The sequence below is a fragment of the Lissotriton helveticus genome, chromosome 4_1 (genome assembly GCF_964261635.1).
Source record: "Lissotriton helveticus chromosome 4_1, aLisHel1.1, whole genome shotgun sequence".
Classification (NCBI taxonomy): Eukaryota; Metazoa; Chordata; class Amphibia; order Caudata; family Salamandridae; genus Lissotriton; species Lissotriton helveticus.
The window spans coordinates 1469670973-1469685887 of NC_136063.1; the positions used below are offsets into that span (position 1 = coordinate 1469670973).

At 43.1% G+C, this 14915-nt stretch overlaps 1 protein-coding gene across 4 annotated transcripts in view; it reads left to right on the forward strand.

Annotated features, from left to right (window-relative positions):
• Nucleotides 1-14915, forward strand: part of FARS2 (phenylalanyl-tRNA synthetase 2, mitochondrial) — a 1625806-nt gene that overhangs the window by 1021067 nt on the left and 589824 nt on the right. For all 4 annotated transcript variants that reach the window (XM_078688052.1, XM_078688053.1, XM_078688051.1 and 1 more), the window contains one exon: nt 13711-13871. In XM_078688052.1, coding sequence (XP_078544178.1) covers nt 13711-13871 — 161 coding nt within the window. The remainder of the gene's footprint in view (nt 1-13710; nt 13872-14915) is intronic.

Here is a 14915-nt window from a genome sequence, read left to right on the forward strand (position 1 = left end):
CAGAGCATGATGCCACGCATTGAGAACCTATATAAGATCAACGTAGTCCGAGTTGAGACTCATCAGCATCCGTTTTGGACAGTTGACAGTATTTTTAAGACAATAGAGCCCCACTACATTTAAATGTGCCATCCACTCCCTCTCCACTTACTGCTCTATTTATCTTGTGTTCTCAGTTCCCACTACATCTTCTCTAATAGTGTGCTTACAATTTTCTTTTGTTTCACTTAATAATTTTTAAGTATTGCGTAGAAAACGTATGTACTGTCTCTTCGAGACATTTTATTTTCTATCAGTAGGGGTGGCCCATTGCATACCATTGGTTGGCTTCATTGTCACTTTGACTTGTTTGCTTCTTATTGGTCAGCTCTTTCCTCTTCAGGTATTTGTCCAGCCCCTGGAGTGTGGGTGCATTAGTTCTGTCCTTTCAATGCTCATTTTCATAGGCACCTTGGATTTAAGCACTGTACCACAGTACGTCTTTTTCAGGTGACTCTCTTGTGTAATTCTACCATACGAGTGTTCCTCCCCTGTCCCACTGCTTGCCCGTACCCATCCTCCCTCCTTTCATTATCCGTGTTACTTGCCCCCAATCCTTTGTCTGAGTTGGTATAAGCCCACCACCCTTTCACCCTTCATTGTCCATGTTGGCTTGCCCTCCTGTTCGTTGTCTGTTTGTTGGCTTGCCACCAGCTGCCCTCCTTCCTTCTGTTTGTTGTCTGTGCTGGAGTGCCCCCACTCGTCCTCTTTCCTTCTGTTCGTGGTCTGTGTTGACTTTCCCCTTCCTTCTGCCTTCCTTTCCTCTTTCCATTTGTTGCCGGTGTTGGTTTGACCCTACCCTACCCACCCTTCCTCTCTCCTTCCATTGTCTATGTTGCCCTGCAACCACCCACCCTCCCTCGGCTGTCAGTGTTGGCCCACCACAACAACAAAAAACACTATGAACTGAACATCCCTTGCCTTGTCAGTGCTTTTTCCCCCAACCCTCACCTGCCTTCTGTGTTGCCTCCTGCTTTGCCCTCCCAAAAGCAATAAAAAGTGCTATGAAACAGCCAACGCTTACCACGTCATAGCACTTTTTAGTAACTTTCAGCCATGCTGCACACCAGCTGTGTCGCTGTATAAGCAGTGGAGTAGGAAGGCGGGGTGCGGTGGGTCCAGGCGGCCCTGGGTGTCCTCACTGAGGGGGGTGACAAAATGCCAAAAATATGTTTTCTAAACACATATTTTTGCCAGTTTGTCAAGACGAGGGTGACAAGAAATTTTCCGCACCGTGTACCACCTGACCTTACTACGCCACTGTGTATAAGATGGCTAAAAAATGCCAAAGCCAATACGCTTAAAAAAAAGTAAGTGACTCTCCCAGGGTGAGCTGCTTTTGTAAGTGAATGGCAGAGCAGAACTAGATGGCCCAATGTGCTCCTAACTTCCTTCACAAGTTGTGAGGAAAGATACTGTCAGGGCCTTGGAATGTGGTCTCCTTGCTCCCATTGGAGATTTAATAAATGTTGGTTGCAGCACGCAGGAACTGCCTTCAGATGTTGACACACCACCTTCCTTCACTCCAAGAACAGCAGGCTTCAGCCCTGACCATTGCATTCTAATGTCACATCTCACGGGCAATGAATTATTATAAGCGAGATGTGCCAACATTTTCTATTCTTAGTCAAGCTTACAGAACTATGAACTCCCGAGACTCGAGTGGCTGTGAGTATTTGCAAATGTTTGCAAGACACAGTCCCACCCTGGATACGATTAGAGACCTTCGCTGAACAGTGTGGCCCTTGATTTGTTATTTATTTTTTTGCAGTTTTTTTTATATAGCACAAACAGGGAGCGCTTTACGTGAGCACAAGGCTACCTTCCACAAGGCCAGATACATTTTTTAGGCATTGGGAGATTAAGTGATTTACCCAAAATCACAGGACGTTGAGCTGACAATACTATACAAACTAGATTCCCCAGTTACAAAGTCGGCTGCTCTGACCGTTGGACCACATCTCCGCCTACCCATCACCTTTGGTTCAATAAACAGCACATTACCATTTCTTTGTAATGTAGGGTAGAGTGAGCGTCTGATCAGTTAACAGAGGACCTTTCATGTACTTTGTCCTTCTGGCCACTGCAACATATTTATTTATTTGTTTATTTTGGATATTTATGGAGCACTTGGTTGCCAGTTATGGTGGTGACAGGCACTCGTAGATAGAGGGAGTGCTGAAGGGGAAATGCTGAAGTGACCCTCATAAAGAACACTATGATCTGATAAGCCAAGTTTTCAGTTGTGTCTTAAAGATGGCATGGTCACTATGAAAACTATAACTTTAACCCCAACCCACAGCAGTCTTCAGATGTGATGGATGTTAAATTTGTAGGGTATATAACTCTGGCAGGACTGGGCTAATATTATTTACGTAGTGTTAAACACCATTTGTCTTGAAAAAGTCCTAGATTATATGAACGAGCACATGGCTGTATTGGCTAGATCGTTGAAGACGATTAAAAGCAAGAATCTAATAGTAATCATTTATTTCTACTGTGCCTCTCTAAGTGTATTGTGTACCAGTAATCAAGACTTTATTTATATGTGAGTGTGACATATTAGAAATTACTGTGGACGTTGTGTATGTCCACCCAACAAAGGACCCTTCCCAGAATAGCAGAAACTTCAATAGATCTGCAACACAGCATTACTCTTTCTGAATGCGGGATGTATTTGTACTTTGCCTACTCAGCACTTGTTAGTGATATGGAATTTGCTTCATAAATACTCATTTGTAAAAAAACACAGGTTCACTTCCGTTACAGAGGTGACCTAGTGCCTGTGCCTCGCTCCAGCGCACCTGCTCAAGGTCATGGTCAACGGCGCACCCCCCTGTTAACCGCTGTTTGAGAAAGTTGTAGTTCTTAGATCGCCGGTGCTCTGGTACTTCACAGCACCACCGCTTTATTTTTTACTGCATAGGCACTTTCCATATTGGATCTCTGTCATTTCGGTTTTGCTAGTTACCTACCCATCCTTTTGAATACTACTCCGCTGAATTAGAACAGTCGCTCTGATTTATTTCACCGGCGAGGCAGCTGCTTCAAATATCGCCACGTGTTGCGTTACAGGCACACCCGCCGCACAACCTTTCATATAGACTTTTTGGTCACAGGATCACCGCTGCTCCCTTACCTTTGAATACCAGTCCTTTTATTACCAAACACAGCCCGTCCGGTTTGGAATTATCACCGGATAAACGGTTGCTCAGAAGGCTCTCCTTTTGCTTTTTCAGCCCTGAAGAAGTCACAGGATACTTCCCGGTGTGACGAAACATGTGTTGGCTGGTTGTGCTCTTCAATAAAACGAGTAAAACGATCTGAAAGCGTTCCAAAAAGACTTGAATGGACTTATTAAGAGGATATTTTGCGATCTCTGAAAAACTTTGCTACTAAGCACATTTATCCTAATAACGTGTGCCCGGGGGTCTTGTTTTTTTCATTAAGTGTGGGTTTTCCAACACACATATAGGGGTTATAGGGTACTTCCCCTATCCTGGTTGCACCATGTTACACACATTCAAAACACACACAATGCAAACATAGCAGGTGCCACCCTTCCTGGGTCATCACAAACCCTATCTCTCAGACAACCACTCATTTGTATTGGTGTAACAATTGAAGATTTATGCTGGTCGGAGACAGGAGCAGTAGATCTGTATCATGCGTGGAAATGGAGAGGCAACATCCCCTAAACTGGTGAGGCAATGGAAAGGTGGACATTTTTTTTCTCCTACAAGGAAAAGGTTAGCTTGTGCAAATACACATTGCGGAGAATTTATTTGGAGGTTTTATTTAACGCTGCTCTGTTGCCTAATGTAAACTTGAGAGCGCCCTACAATTCGATTTAAAGTCCAGGATTGTGGGGGTGGTGATGATGCATTCTCTACAGGGTCATTAGCAAATATTGATTGCTCTCTTCTGTCAGTCCTATTGACTAGTCAGGGATTATTTTGAAAAACTCAATTTAAGCAGTTTTCCGATGCACAGATAGTTTAACTCAACCCTCAGGATTATTTTATATATGAGTACTCCTGGAAATCGGGTACTTCATAAATTTATTGCAAATGAATATGTAAACCTAAAGATGTAGGTTTACACTTTCTTTTCAGAATTGGACCATGTGTGCATCTCTGGCAAAAGTTCCCAGAATATCCTAACTGACATAAATTGACAAATCTCTAGGAGTTCTGACTCTTTAGTTTTTGATTCTTCCTTTTTTAGGCTTCTTGTAGCATTTGCCCTCTCACGTATCCTTTAGCTGATTCCCATAGTAAACCCATGGTTCCCACTGGTTGGTCTTTTAGTTTTGAATGCTCTCTGAAATCATTTCTTTACAGTGTTTGTGTCGTGCCTCTGCAGTGGCTAACATTCATTCTCCATCTTATGAATAGGGGGTTATCAGTTTTAGTCATTATGTCTAGCAGCATAGGTTTATGGTTGGGGATGTTCATTGGTAAGCTTTCAAGTGTTATCACTGAACAGAAAGTATTTAGGACGACCAGCACTCCGGGGGCCGGTTAAATTGTCACCTCATTTCCCCTGCTGTGCTCTGCCATCTGGCCTGTCTGCAAGCGCTGGGTCACCCTGTTGCTGGGGTAGCCATGCGCTATATAAGCATACTTAACATAACATAACATAACAAAAGTGTGAGTGAGAAAAGGTGCAGACTCCAAGAAACAAGAAAGAACTGACAGCGTATTCAGGATAATGCTTCACTAATAAAATGCAGTAGTGATCAGAGAGTCAGAGACAAGTAAAAGCACGCTGCATTGAGTAAAGAAAACAGCAATGGCACACAATCATTATAGGACAAGATGTTGATTGTTGCAATGCTTATGGCAGAAGTCAAATTTCAATTCTCAAATAAAAATGATATCATTTTTTCCCAAAAATCAAATTTAGGGGGTGAATTTGGAATTTGTTCATTCATTGAATAAGTGACAAAAGGAGAAAGGAAAGACCTAGAGCAGTAGTTCTGAAACTTTGGGTGGGTCACAAGCCGATTTAGTCGGAAGGTCATGAAAGTCCAAACAAAGATGTCTATAAATTCTGTATTTATCTTGTAGCATTTGCTGCGCTTAAAAGACAGAGATCAAATATTGAGCCTAGCATCATCGCGCATGCACTGCTCGCTCTGAGAGACTGCTGTAGTAGAGTATGGGAGAGAAGACAGCGCCCACTCTCCGCCCATATTTTTCATTGGCTCATGTTATTGTCTTTTGTGAATGATGCCTTCGAATTCGTTATTAGGCTTGTTAGTCCCTAGTACGGCCTTGTCTTCATTTGTAACCTCCATGGCTACTAGCCCCTTTACTTCGGTTGATACACGGGACCTGTTTAGTCTGTAAGCAATATTTACTTTATTGAGTTTCTCTTATTGCAGGCCGGAAATGCGTTGCTTCAGCTGAAACGGCTCGTGTTTTTTTAAGCAGCATGGCTGCCCCGTACCACGAGCGTATGCTTTCAATCACTTTAACCTAGCATTATCTCGTGTCTATTTCAACCCCCCAAGTAAAATGGATTTAGAAATAATTAGCAAATTAAGTCATATTAATTCCAGGTAGAACATAATTGTGTGCTAATGGGCTGAAACTGACAACAGCACATCTGTGTTACATTTCATGTGCACTTAAGCCACCTGACAGGGTTAACAACAACTCCACCACCACCTCTACCACCACCACCAATACCACTACCACCAATATCACTAATGCCACCACCATCACTACCACCACCACCAATACCATCACCACCAATACCACCACCACCACCAATACCACCACCACCACCAATACCACCACCACCAATACAATACCACCACCACCAATCCAATACCACCACCACCACTAATACTACCCCCAATACCACCACCACCAATACTACTGCCAATACCAATACCAACACCACCACCACCACCACCAATACCACCAATACCACCATCACTAATATCACCAATACCACAACCAATACCACCACCAATGCCACCACTAATGCAACCACCAATGCCACCAATACCACCACCACCGATACCTCCACCACCAATACCTCCACCACCAATACCTCCAATACCACCACCCCCAAAACCACCAATACCACCACCAATACCACCAATACTACCAATACCACATCTAATACCACCACCAATACCACCAATACCACCACCGAGACCTCCATCACCAATACCACCACCCCCAAAACCACCAATACCACCACCACCACCACCAATACCACCACCATACCCTCACCACCACTACCACCACCACTACCACCACCAATACCACCACCATACCCCCACCACCACTACCACCACCACCAATACCCATATCACCAATACCACAATACCACCACCACCAATACAACCACTACCACCAATACCACCACCACCAATACCACCTCCAACAATACCACCACCACCACCAATACCACCAGTACGACCACCACCAATAGCCCCACCAATACCACCACCACCAATGCCACCACCTACAGTACCAATACCACCAACTCTGCGCCTCTCGCTCACTAGTAATAGCAGGGGCACTGTACAAGGCTGGAGCTGCAGCCGAGATCATCCCCCTCTCCCTCCATGCCTGCCATAAAGCACAGCCTGCCCTGCACCAGGAGGTGAAGCCAGGGCCCTTCTACAGCTGGAGTGTTTTTTATTGGGCTCAAGATAGCAATGACATTACGCAATGCCACACCGCACACTCAAACCACAGAGAGGGCAGGAAATAGCCCTCCCTCCAACTCTTTCTCCTGAGCTGCGACAGTGTAATCACAGAGCGAAAGGTGTCGGAGCGCTTTGTTAGTGTTTATAGCTCGGATCATGTGTAACTCTCACACTTCACACTTAGTGTCTCTGTAATTTACAACACTTACACATCTTCTTCACCGCACTATTTATCACTACTTTGAAGACGTCGCAGGCGGGTGTCTTTGTCTGATATTTACAATCTAACAAGCTGTCAAGAAGTCCCTTTATTGCAATGCAATAGGTCTTGCATTTGCGCGAGTTTAAGCTATTAGTATTGTAACTGACAATGCCTTTTATTTATGTTTTAAAACCCAAAATATAAATAAAAGGCATTGTCATTAACAATACCAATAGCTCAAACTTGCATGAATGCAGGACCTATTGCATTGCAAATGCTTGTTCAACACAGGGATTGATGTTTACAAACTCCTCTCACTTTGCAGTCAGAGAAAGAAATGTATAGTGAATTTTGTGACTTTCTTGCTGGGTACAGAGAGTGTTAAAAGAAAAGGCTTTACGATGTCATATTATGTAACACACAACAAAATGAAACTACCTGTAAATGAACTGTACACATTCAGCAGTTAGGAACGCAAAAAAAAGGAAGCACATTTTTTGTAATTCTGAAATGTGATGGAAACAAAGATTTTTAATAGGGTTATAACAAATCAAGATACTTTACTTGGTAATTCACAAATGATAAATATTCAGTGAAACACAATTTCCACGCATTCTCTCTTATGTGCAGCATAGTTGTATGAGTACAACTGTATGTCTGTGCACATTTAGTGTTAATTTCAATAGAAAATCTCCTGACAGCTCTCTAGCACATGATGCTTTAGCTACATTAAAAAATTGCCCTCCTCATGTCCTGTAAAGCTAGGTGGGTCGCAAAACGTAGTCATTATTAAATGTAGGTTGTAATTCTAAAAGGTTTGGGAAGCACTGACCTAGAGAATACTTTGTGTGGAGTACATATATTGTAGGAGTGACTGCCTAACATGCTAACATTGATTACCCCCACCAGGGTTAATGCACAAAAAGAACACATCCACCCTTTGTTTTTATTTTATATAATTTTTTGGCATAGCGAATGAGTACAAATCATGCAGAAGTTCACATTGTACTGTCAGTAATTGAATGCACAATTATTATCATGGCATTGTAGTTAGGCTTTCTCTTCACGTGTATATCTATCAATTGTCCAATAGTGTGTTAAGTATTTACATAGTGATTCGCCACTCAGATGCACAGTACTACCCTTCGATCACGTCTATTAGCTCCATTTAACTTCTGTGGTAACTATAATTCATTTTAATTCAGTTAATGAACATGTGTTAACAGGAAATTCCAATGATCTGCCCAAATATGCTTGGGCGCCTGCTTGGGATGATTTATTTGCCTAATCACGGTTTCCATTTCATTACAAAAGCAAAGTCTCCTAACCACTTAGAAAAACAGGACGGATAATTTCTCATTCATTTCAGTGTAATTATTTGTTTAGCCAGATTAATGGCAAAGTAATATATCTGTTGAACGGCTAGGTACGCCCCAGTTAATCCAAACAGACATTAATTGCAGAGTATGGGCTAAAATTATTGTTTGTGTTTTCTGAATTGGTAGGGTGGTCCTTACTCAGGTGTAGATATGTGTGTCCTTCCCCTATGTCCCCTCAATGTCACTTCTACCCAGTGCATTGACACCCTCCCAAGGGAGCATAACAGTATATACAAATGATTTGGATCAATATATGTACACAATTTCACAAGCACGTTAATTCGTACTCTTTTGTAAAATGTATATTGCATCATTTTGCTTTGCCCGATGTTGAGTTACATTTTAGGGAAAACATGAACAAACTTTTCTGGCAGTGGAGCTGTATGTAGATTTCGATATCATTGTGTTCCTAACAGCAGAGTATGGACAACACCCTGATTTTCCTTGAATTCTGAAGGCAAGTAATTTCTAAATGTCCCCAATCAGCTTGTAGGTGTCCCCTAAGGAGCTCAAAGGGAATAGAAATACTATCTTTAATGGTACGGTCTGAAATTGTGTGCTCAGTTCCACAAGCAGCCATTTTACTAGGTCAGTAAACAGTGCCATAGATTCAAGAAGTTCAACAACCGAAATGGCGATCTTTTGTCGCCCATGTACCTAAAACTTCCTGTTTAAGGCAATGTTAGGTTTTCAGTGTGCGACGGCATTCTGCCTCCATTTTGTGCAGCTTAATGGCGTCTTCACGTGTTTGGTGTTGTAGTCCATTTAGGTTCACCTTCTCACAAATTCGCCCTATTTTATTTGTGAGTTTGTATTTGGAGTATACCTGTTCCAGGATCACAGCCAATGTACTCTGTAAACAAGTTGTGATTATTGCTTTCTGAAAACTAGACTTTAGACTAAGGAGTTCAATTAACTGGTTATTCTTTTCTAAAATGTTGCAGAAGGTAAAAGATATGTAGCTTGAAAAAATGGAATGGTTTGTGGGGGATTAGTATTTCAGTGTTGAATTGGAGGAGCAGATGCACTACCCTTTATCTGTTGTATGTTTAACTTTTGTAGCAGGGTGGGGCGACTACGCGCCCCAAGCCAATCGCTCTGCTAAGGCAACTTTGCCACATTGTTTGAAACTTATTCCTTTGTTTTGACTTAGTTTAAACCATATATTCTTTACTTCTGACTTCGTTTTCATGACTTTCAACAGATTTTAAGCGTTCACCATGCAGGATACTTCACAATTTCCCAAGCTTTTCATGCCCAGGTTGTGCCATTCCAGGCTTCTTTCAAGAACAGGACAGATGTGAGTGGTTCGTCGTAGCAGTGTTTATTAAAAGACCCAATGCATTTCAGGCTTAAAAAAGCCCTTTGTCAGGGGTAACTGTAAACAACAATAAATTGCCATGAGACTGTGAACATCATAATTATACACATTAGAGCGCTATATCATGTCAAGTGAACCCCATGTTATACAAATTCCCACATATTATCAAATTCTGAGTACCTTCACGGGCTGTACAAATCCTTATCCCCTCTTTTGTCCTACTGTTCCATGCTGTCCTGGTTTTTTCGTGTCCCTCCCACTAATCTCTTCCTTTCAATGAAATGTAATCACCTTCTCGCCCCTCATTTAATTCACGCTCTCTGAACACCATTCACTTGCCCTAGACTCTCCCGCATTCACTCACAATTCTCAATTCTGCCTCCCTGAAATCCTGTGACTTTCCTCATCCGTGCATCATCCATCCGGGCTCACATACACACACTCATTTGTTCCTCTCCCCTGCTCTTACTCTATTGCATTACTACTACCTTCCATTCACAAACGATAAACCACACTCTTTCTCGTACCTGCACGACTTTTAAAACCGGTCTATTCTCGTCTCCTTTCTAGTCACCAAAACTCGCTGTTTTCTCCCTATCTAATATATCCAAACAGCCCGCTTAGGCCCCTCCCTGATTGAGTGCACATGATGATCCCTCTGCCTGAGGTTTTTCGCGCCAACAGCGAAAAACCTCAGGCAGAGGGATCATCATGTGCACCCTGTCTTTTTCCCTGACCCCTCTTCGCTTGAGGAGGTGGTTCTGCATACTTTGGATGTCTTGCAGGCTCTCCACATTTATTTGGATCGCTCCAGTGCCTTTCCTAAGGCCGATTCTTTATTTGTTACCTACGGGACCTCGGGTAGGGGACTTCGTCCCTCCCTGTCCACCTTGACCGGTTGGGTGAAATGTGCTGTGATTTCTGCCTATCAGTCTGCTCACTGTCCCCTCCCTTCTTCGGTGCAGGATCATTCTACCAGAGGTGTCTCCTCATCTTGGGCCATGTTCAAGGTTGCCTCCTTGCGTGACATTTGCAATGCTGCCACTTTGGCCTCTCCCCATACGTTTGTGTCCCACTGCCGGCTTCCGTTGGGGATGGCGGCCTCGGCTGCTTTTGATTCTCATGTTTTGTCTGCTGTACATGATGTTTGAGTTGTACTGCTTTCATTTGATTAAATAGACCTGTTTTCGCTCAGATTTCTGGTCTTTCTTTCTTGCAATCACCGTGTGCTTTGGTATGGGCTCACTGATATGGAATGGGACGGGAAGACAGGACGAGGAGGTAATGCCCGGTTACTCACCGGTAATATTCATTATTCTGAGTCCTGGTCTTCCCATCCCATTCCTGAGCCCTTTCCTCGCTCTCGGTGTTTTTTCTTTGAGGTGATTGTTTTTTCTTTCTGGGTTTTCTTTGGTATTCCCAGGAAGTTTGTTCCCCCTATATGCTCGCCTGATTGGTGGCGCTCACTGATAAGGAATGGGACGGGAAGACCAGGACTCGGAGTAATGAATATTACCGGTGAGTAACCGGGCAGCATTAAGGAAAGGCACTTATCTGGCTATTGAGCAATAAAGAAAGAGGAAGTGCTTTTCCTTGATGCTGGATATTTAGGGCTGTCTCTATGGTTGTCTTTGTTTAACGCAAATACTCTTGGGAGTTGTAGTCTATGGAGATTAGTTATTGTTTTAAGGCTGCTGGGCAAAAAATAAAGGAAAGAGAAGGCATAATCTGAGCTTCGGGTCCTGACATAGAATCATTCATGACTGGTCATGATTGACAATGGATTATGATGCATTTTGTTGAATTTTGTTTCGGAAACTCCAAGTAGTTCAGAACATGGCTGCCCGTCTACTCTGTAACCTACCGAGAACAACCTCAGTCTCCTCCTCTCTGCGTAGCCTTCACTGGCTGCGCATAGAATCTAGGACCAAATTCAAAGCACTTTGCTTCATGCACCGTATCAAAGCTGGAAAAGCCCCCCAATATCTTTCCACTTTAGTCCAGCAATACTGTCCCTCTCGCACCCTTAGATCTTCCACTCACTGCAGATTCTCTGTTCCCCGCTTTAAGCGGTCCAGAGTCGGTGGACGCTCATTCTCCCACCTGGCACCTGCGCTCTGGAATTCGCTTCCCATCCCTCTGCGATCTGAAACATCCTATATCAAATTCCGCAAAGGTGTGAAAACCTGGTTGTTTTCTCTGTAACCGATTCCTTAACTTTCGTTGTCCTCTTTTATTTCTATTCCCGAGCGCCGGGAAACCTACGGGTAGCCGAGCGCTTTACAAAATCAGATATAATAATAATAATAATAACTCATTAATGAACTTTATCAGCATCCCAGACCATAGAGCAGGTTATTAAGATCTTTCATTTAAGCTTGATTCTTTTCTCAACCTGCCACATTGGTGGAATTTTCTTTATTTACACGTTTGGTGAAAGTGAGTGCTAAACGTTTTGGCGACCTATCAAAACACAGGGACTGCGGACAGGAGTGATGGAAGAAACAGAAACTAGCGCGTGATAGACTCAAAGTATATTGAAGAAGAGAATGAGTAGAACACAGCTGGTTAAGTTGGATGGTCTAGCTTATTAAAACCATGTTTTATGCTGCAGAGTAGTTGAGTTTCTACCGTAAAGGGCAAAAACATGTTTCCTCACAGATTCTTTACGTGTTCTTGAAGGTATATGTTGTGGTAACCATTATGTATTTTTGTTTATGCCGTACTTCAGTGAGGTATTTTAGAGTGCTCGTTCTACTGCACTCAGGGGGGAAAAGGACGGAGTATCAGATACTCACGGTCACGTGTACAGGAAATTCTATCAACTGTCCCAGCACACCTACTCTACCTGGTGACTAGGTATAGACTAGAAGTGGGAGGAATCAGTACAACTCTGGGGGTAGGTGTGGAGCACCGTATGGCCTAAACATTATGGTTACCAGCAGACTGAACATCCAAAATCTAGGTCAAAGCTTGGCTACATGAACATATATTTGGGAAATTCCTTTCTTCACTGTCGGGTGATGAAGACTCAGCTTTTGGATTAATCGACTATATTTAGGAGGATGTGGGGGAAGGCAGGTTTTGCTTGCCTGATCCATACCTTATTCCACTAGGTTGTCTCATAGGTGACCCAGACTGAAATGTCATACTCTTTGGCAATCCAAGCTGCCTCAGTTTTGACCCATGATCCCTGCAATTCCTCTAGTGTGAGAATTTCCTGTGTCTTCTAGTGTGGTGGATTATCTTTCCTACTTCAGTAACTCCTAATAATGCCTGTTAAAATGTTCCTGTAGAGGCCCCTACTGTTTGTGCTTGCCATCCCATCAGGAGACCACCTGGCAATAACACCACGACACACTCCAAACCCTCATGGCAAAATCTTGCAAGATTTGAATGCATGTTGGAACCAATTTCTGTCAATTGCCCCCCCCCTGCACCTCCCACCCACATTTCCCTAGCCCGCCCATAATGAGAGGAATATATAGAAGAAAATATACAGTACTGAGAGATCATATTTATGGTATATGGAAAATTATGTAGTCTTATTAGCGCAATGCAGGGCAACAAATGCTGATTCAGTGCATGCAGCAGCTTAAGATCTGAATGTGCTAAGATAATGCAATTGTGTAAACACAAAGAGACCCCATTTAAATCTCAAAATATCTTCTTAAGGGAATCAAGAAAAACAGACTTGTCTAAATTGAAAAATCCTAAGGAGATCGGTCCCTCCAGACAAACTTGTCACACAACACAATTGACTAAACACCCTTTGTTACGATCTGTAGTAAGTCATCACTGACTCACACCATATATGGAAAACCAACATGTGCCTGAAAAAGACACTAACGGAAATCAGTCCTATGCATTTTTCTAACATGAAAGGTAAGTAAACAAGCAGGGTCTGATAGGAAGTGTTAAAATGTTTTTACAGGTTGCATTTCCTAAACTCACACCATTGGATTCTTGAAATATTGTATTGTTGGCACAGGTTTTCCATACTTCTTCATCTCGTGTTTGCAAAGTAATTGCTCATGTATTTTTAATCTTTAATCTTCTTTTTCTAAGGTCCTTTATCTGTGTCTGTTATTTGCAGCTGGTGCTCACGGGAAGATCGGTTGGGCCTTTGGTTTGGGACTGGAAAGGTTGGCTATGATACTTTACCAGATCCCTGATATCCGCCTTTTCTGGAGTGAAGACGAACGCTTCCTCAAGCAGTTTTACGTTGATCACATTGACCAAAAAGTACAATTTCAGGTGAGAAAGTAAAGCAAATTAAAAATGACAAAGATTGACAATTCAATTGAATCAAGTGTATATTCTCCATTTATGAGGTACAGAGCTATGGAATCTCTTCCTGAATTGTTGGAAGCTGGAACCAAGAAGTTCTATTATTGTCTTGCCACTGCTAGGTTGGTTTAGCACACAGTGGTGCTTATAGATTGGAGGATTGCAGGTTTAACAGGGCTGTGTTTTATTAATATTTAAATGGATCTCTTCAGTCCATTTTCATTATAACTTTCTATCATCACTTTGTTGCTTCAGGAGACTGTGATCCTTCTTAGACCATTCATTTGTGCCAGACAGGTGCCTGATTGTCAGTAGTGATACCAAAGGGGATGATGGACGGAGCGCTTGAGCAAATCAAACACTCACCCCCAGTCAACTGATCTGGGTTTAATCCATCACTGTTCTTTAGCCCACTCCGCCACCCCAGTTCAGACATGGCCATATGCAAATCAGTCTGACCCTGTGCCTCATGGGAACAGTCCAGCCCGAACTGCTAAGCTATGAAAGACCGGAAACAAGCATCCTGGGACTGGTTTCGGATTCATAATCCTCATCAGCCAGGCTATTATGAATCCAGTGGTAGAGTGAGCAAGGGACCCACGTCCGGGCATACCCTGCCAATATAGGGCGAACAAAGCGATACCAAAGGGGATGATGAACGGAGCGCTTGAGCAAATCAAACACTCACCACCAGTCAACTGATCTGGGTTTAATCCTTCACCATTCTTTAGCTCACTCCACCACCCCAGTTCAGACATGGCCACATGCAAATCAGTCTGACCCTGTGCCTCATGGGAACAGTCCAACCCGAACTGCCAAGCCATGTCTTCCCTGGACCGGAAACAAGCATCCTGGGACCGGTTTCGGATTCATAATCCTCATCAGCCAGGCTATCTTGAATCCAGTAGTAGAGTGAGCAAGGGACCCACGTCTGGGCATACCCTGCCAACTAAGGGCCAACAAAGTGATACCAAAGGGTATGATGGACCGAGCAGTTCGGGTTGGGCAGAT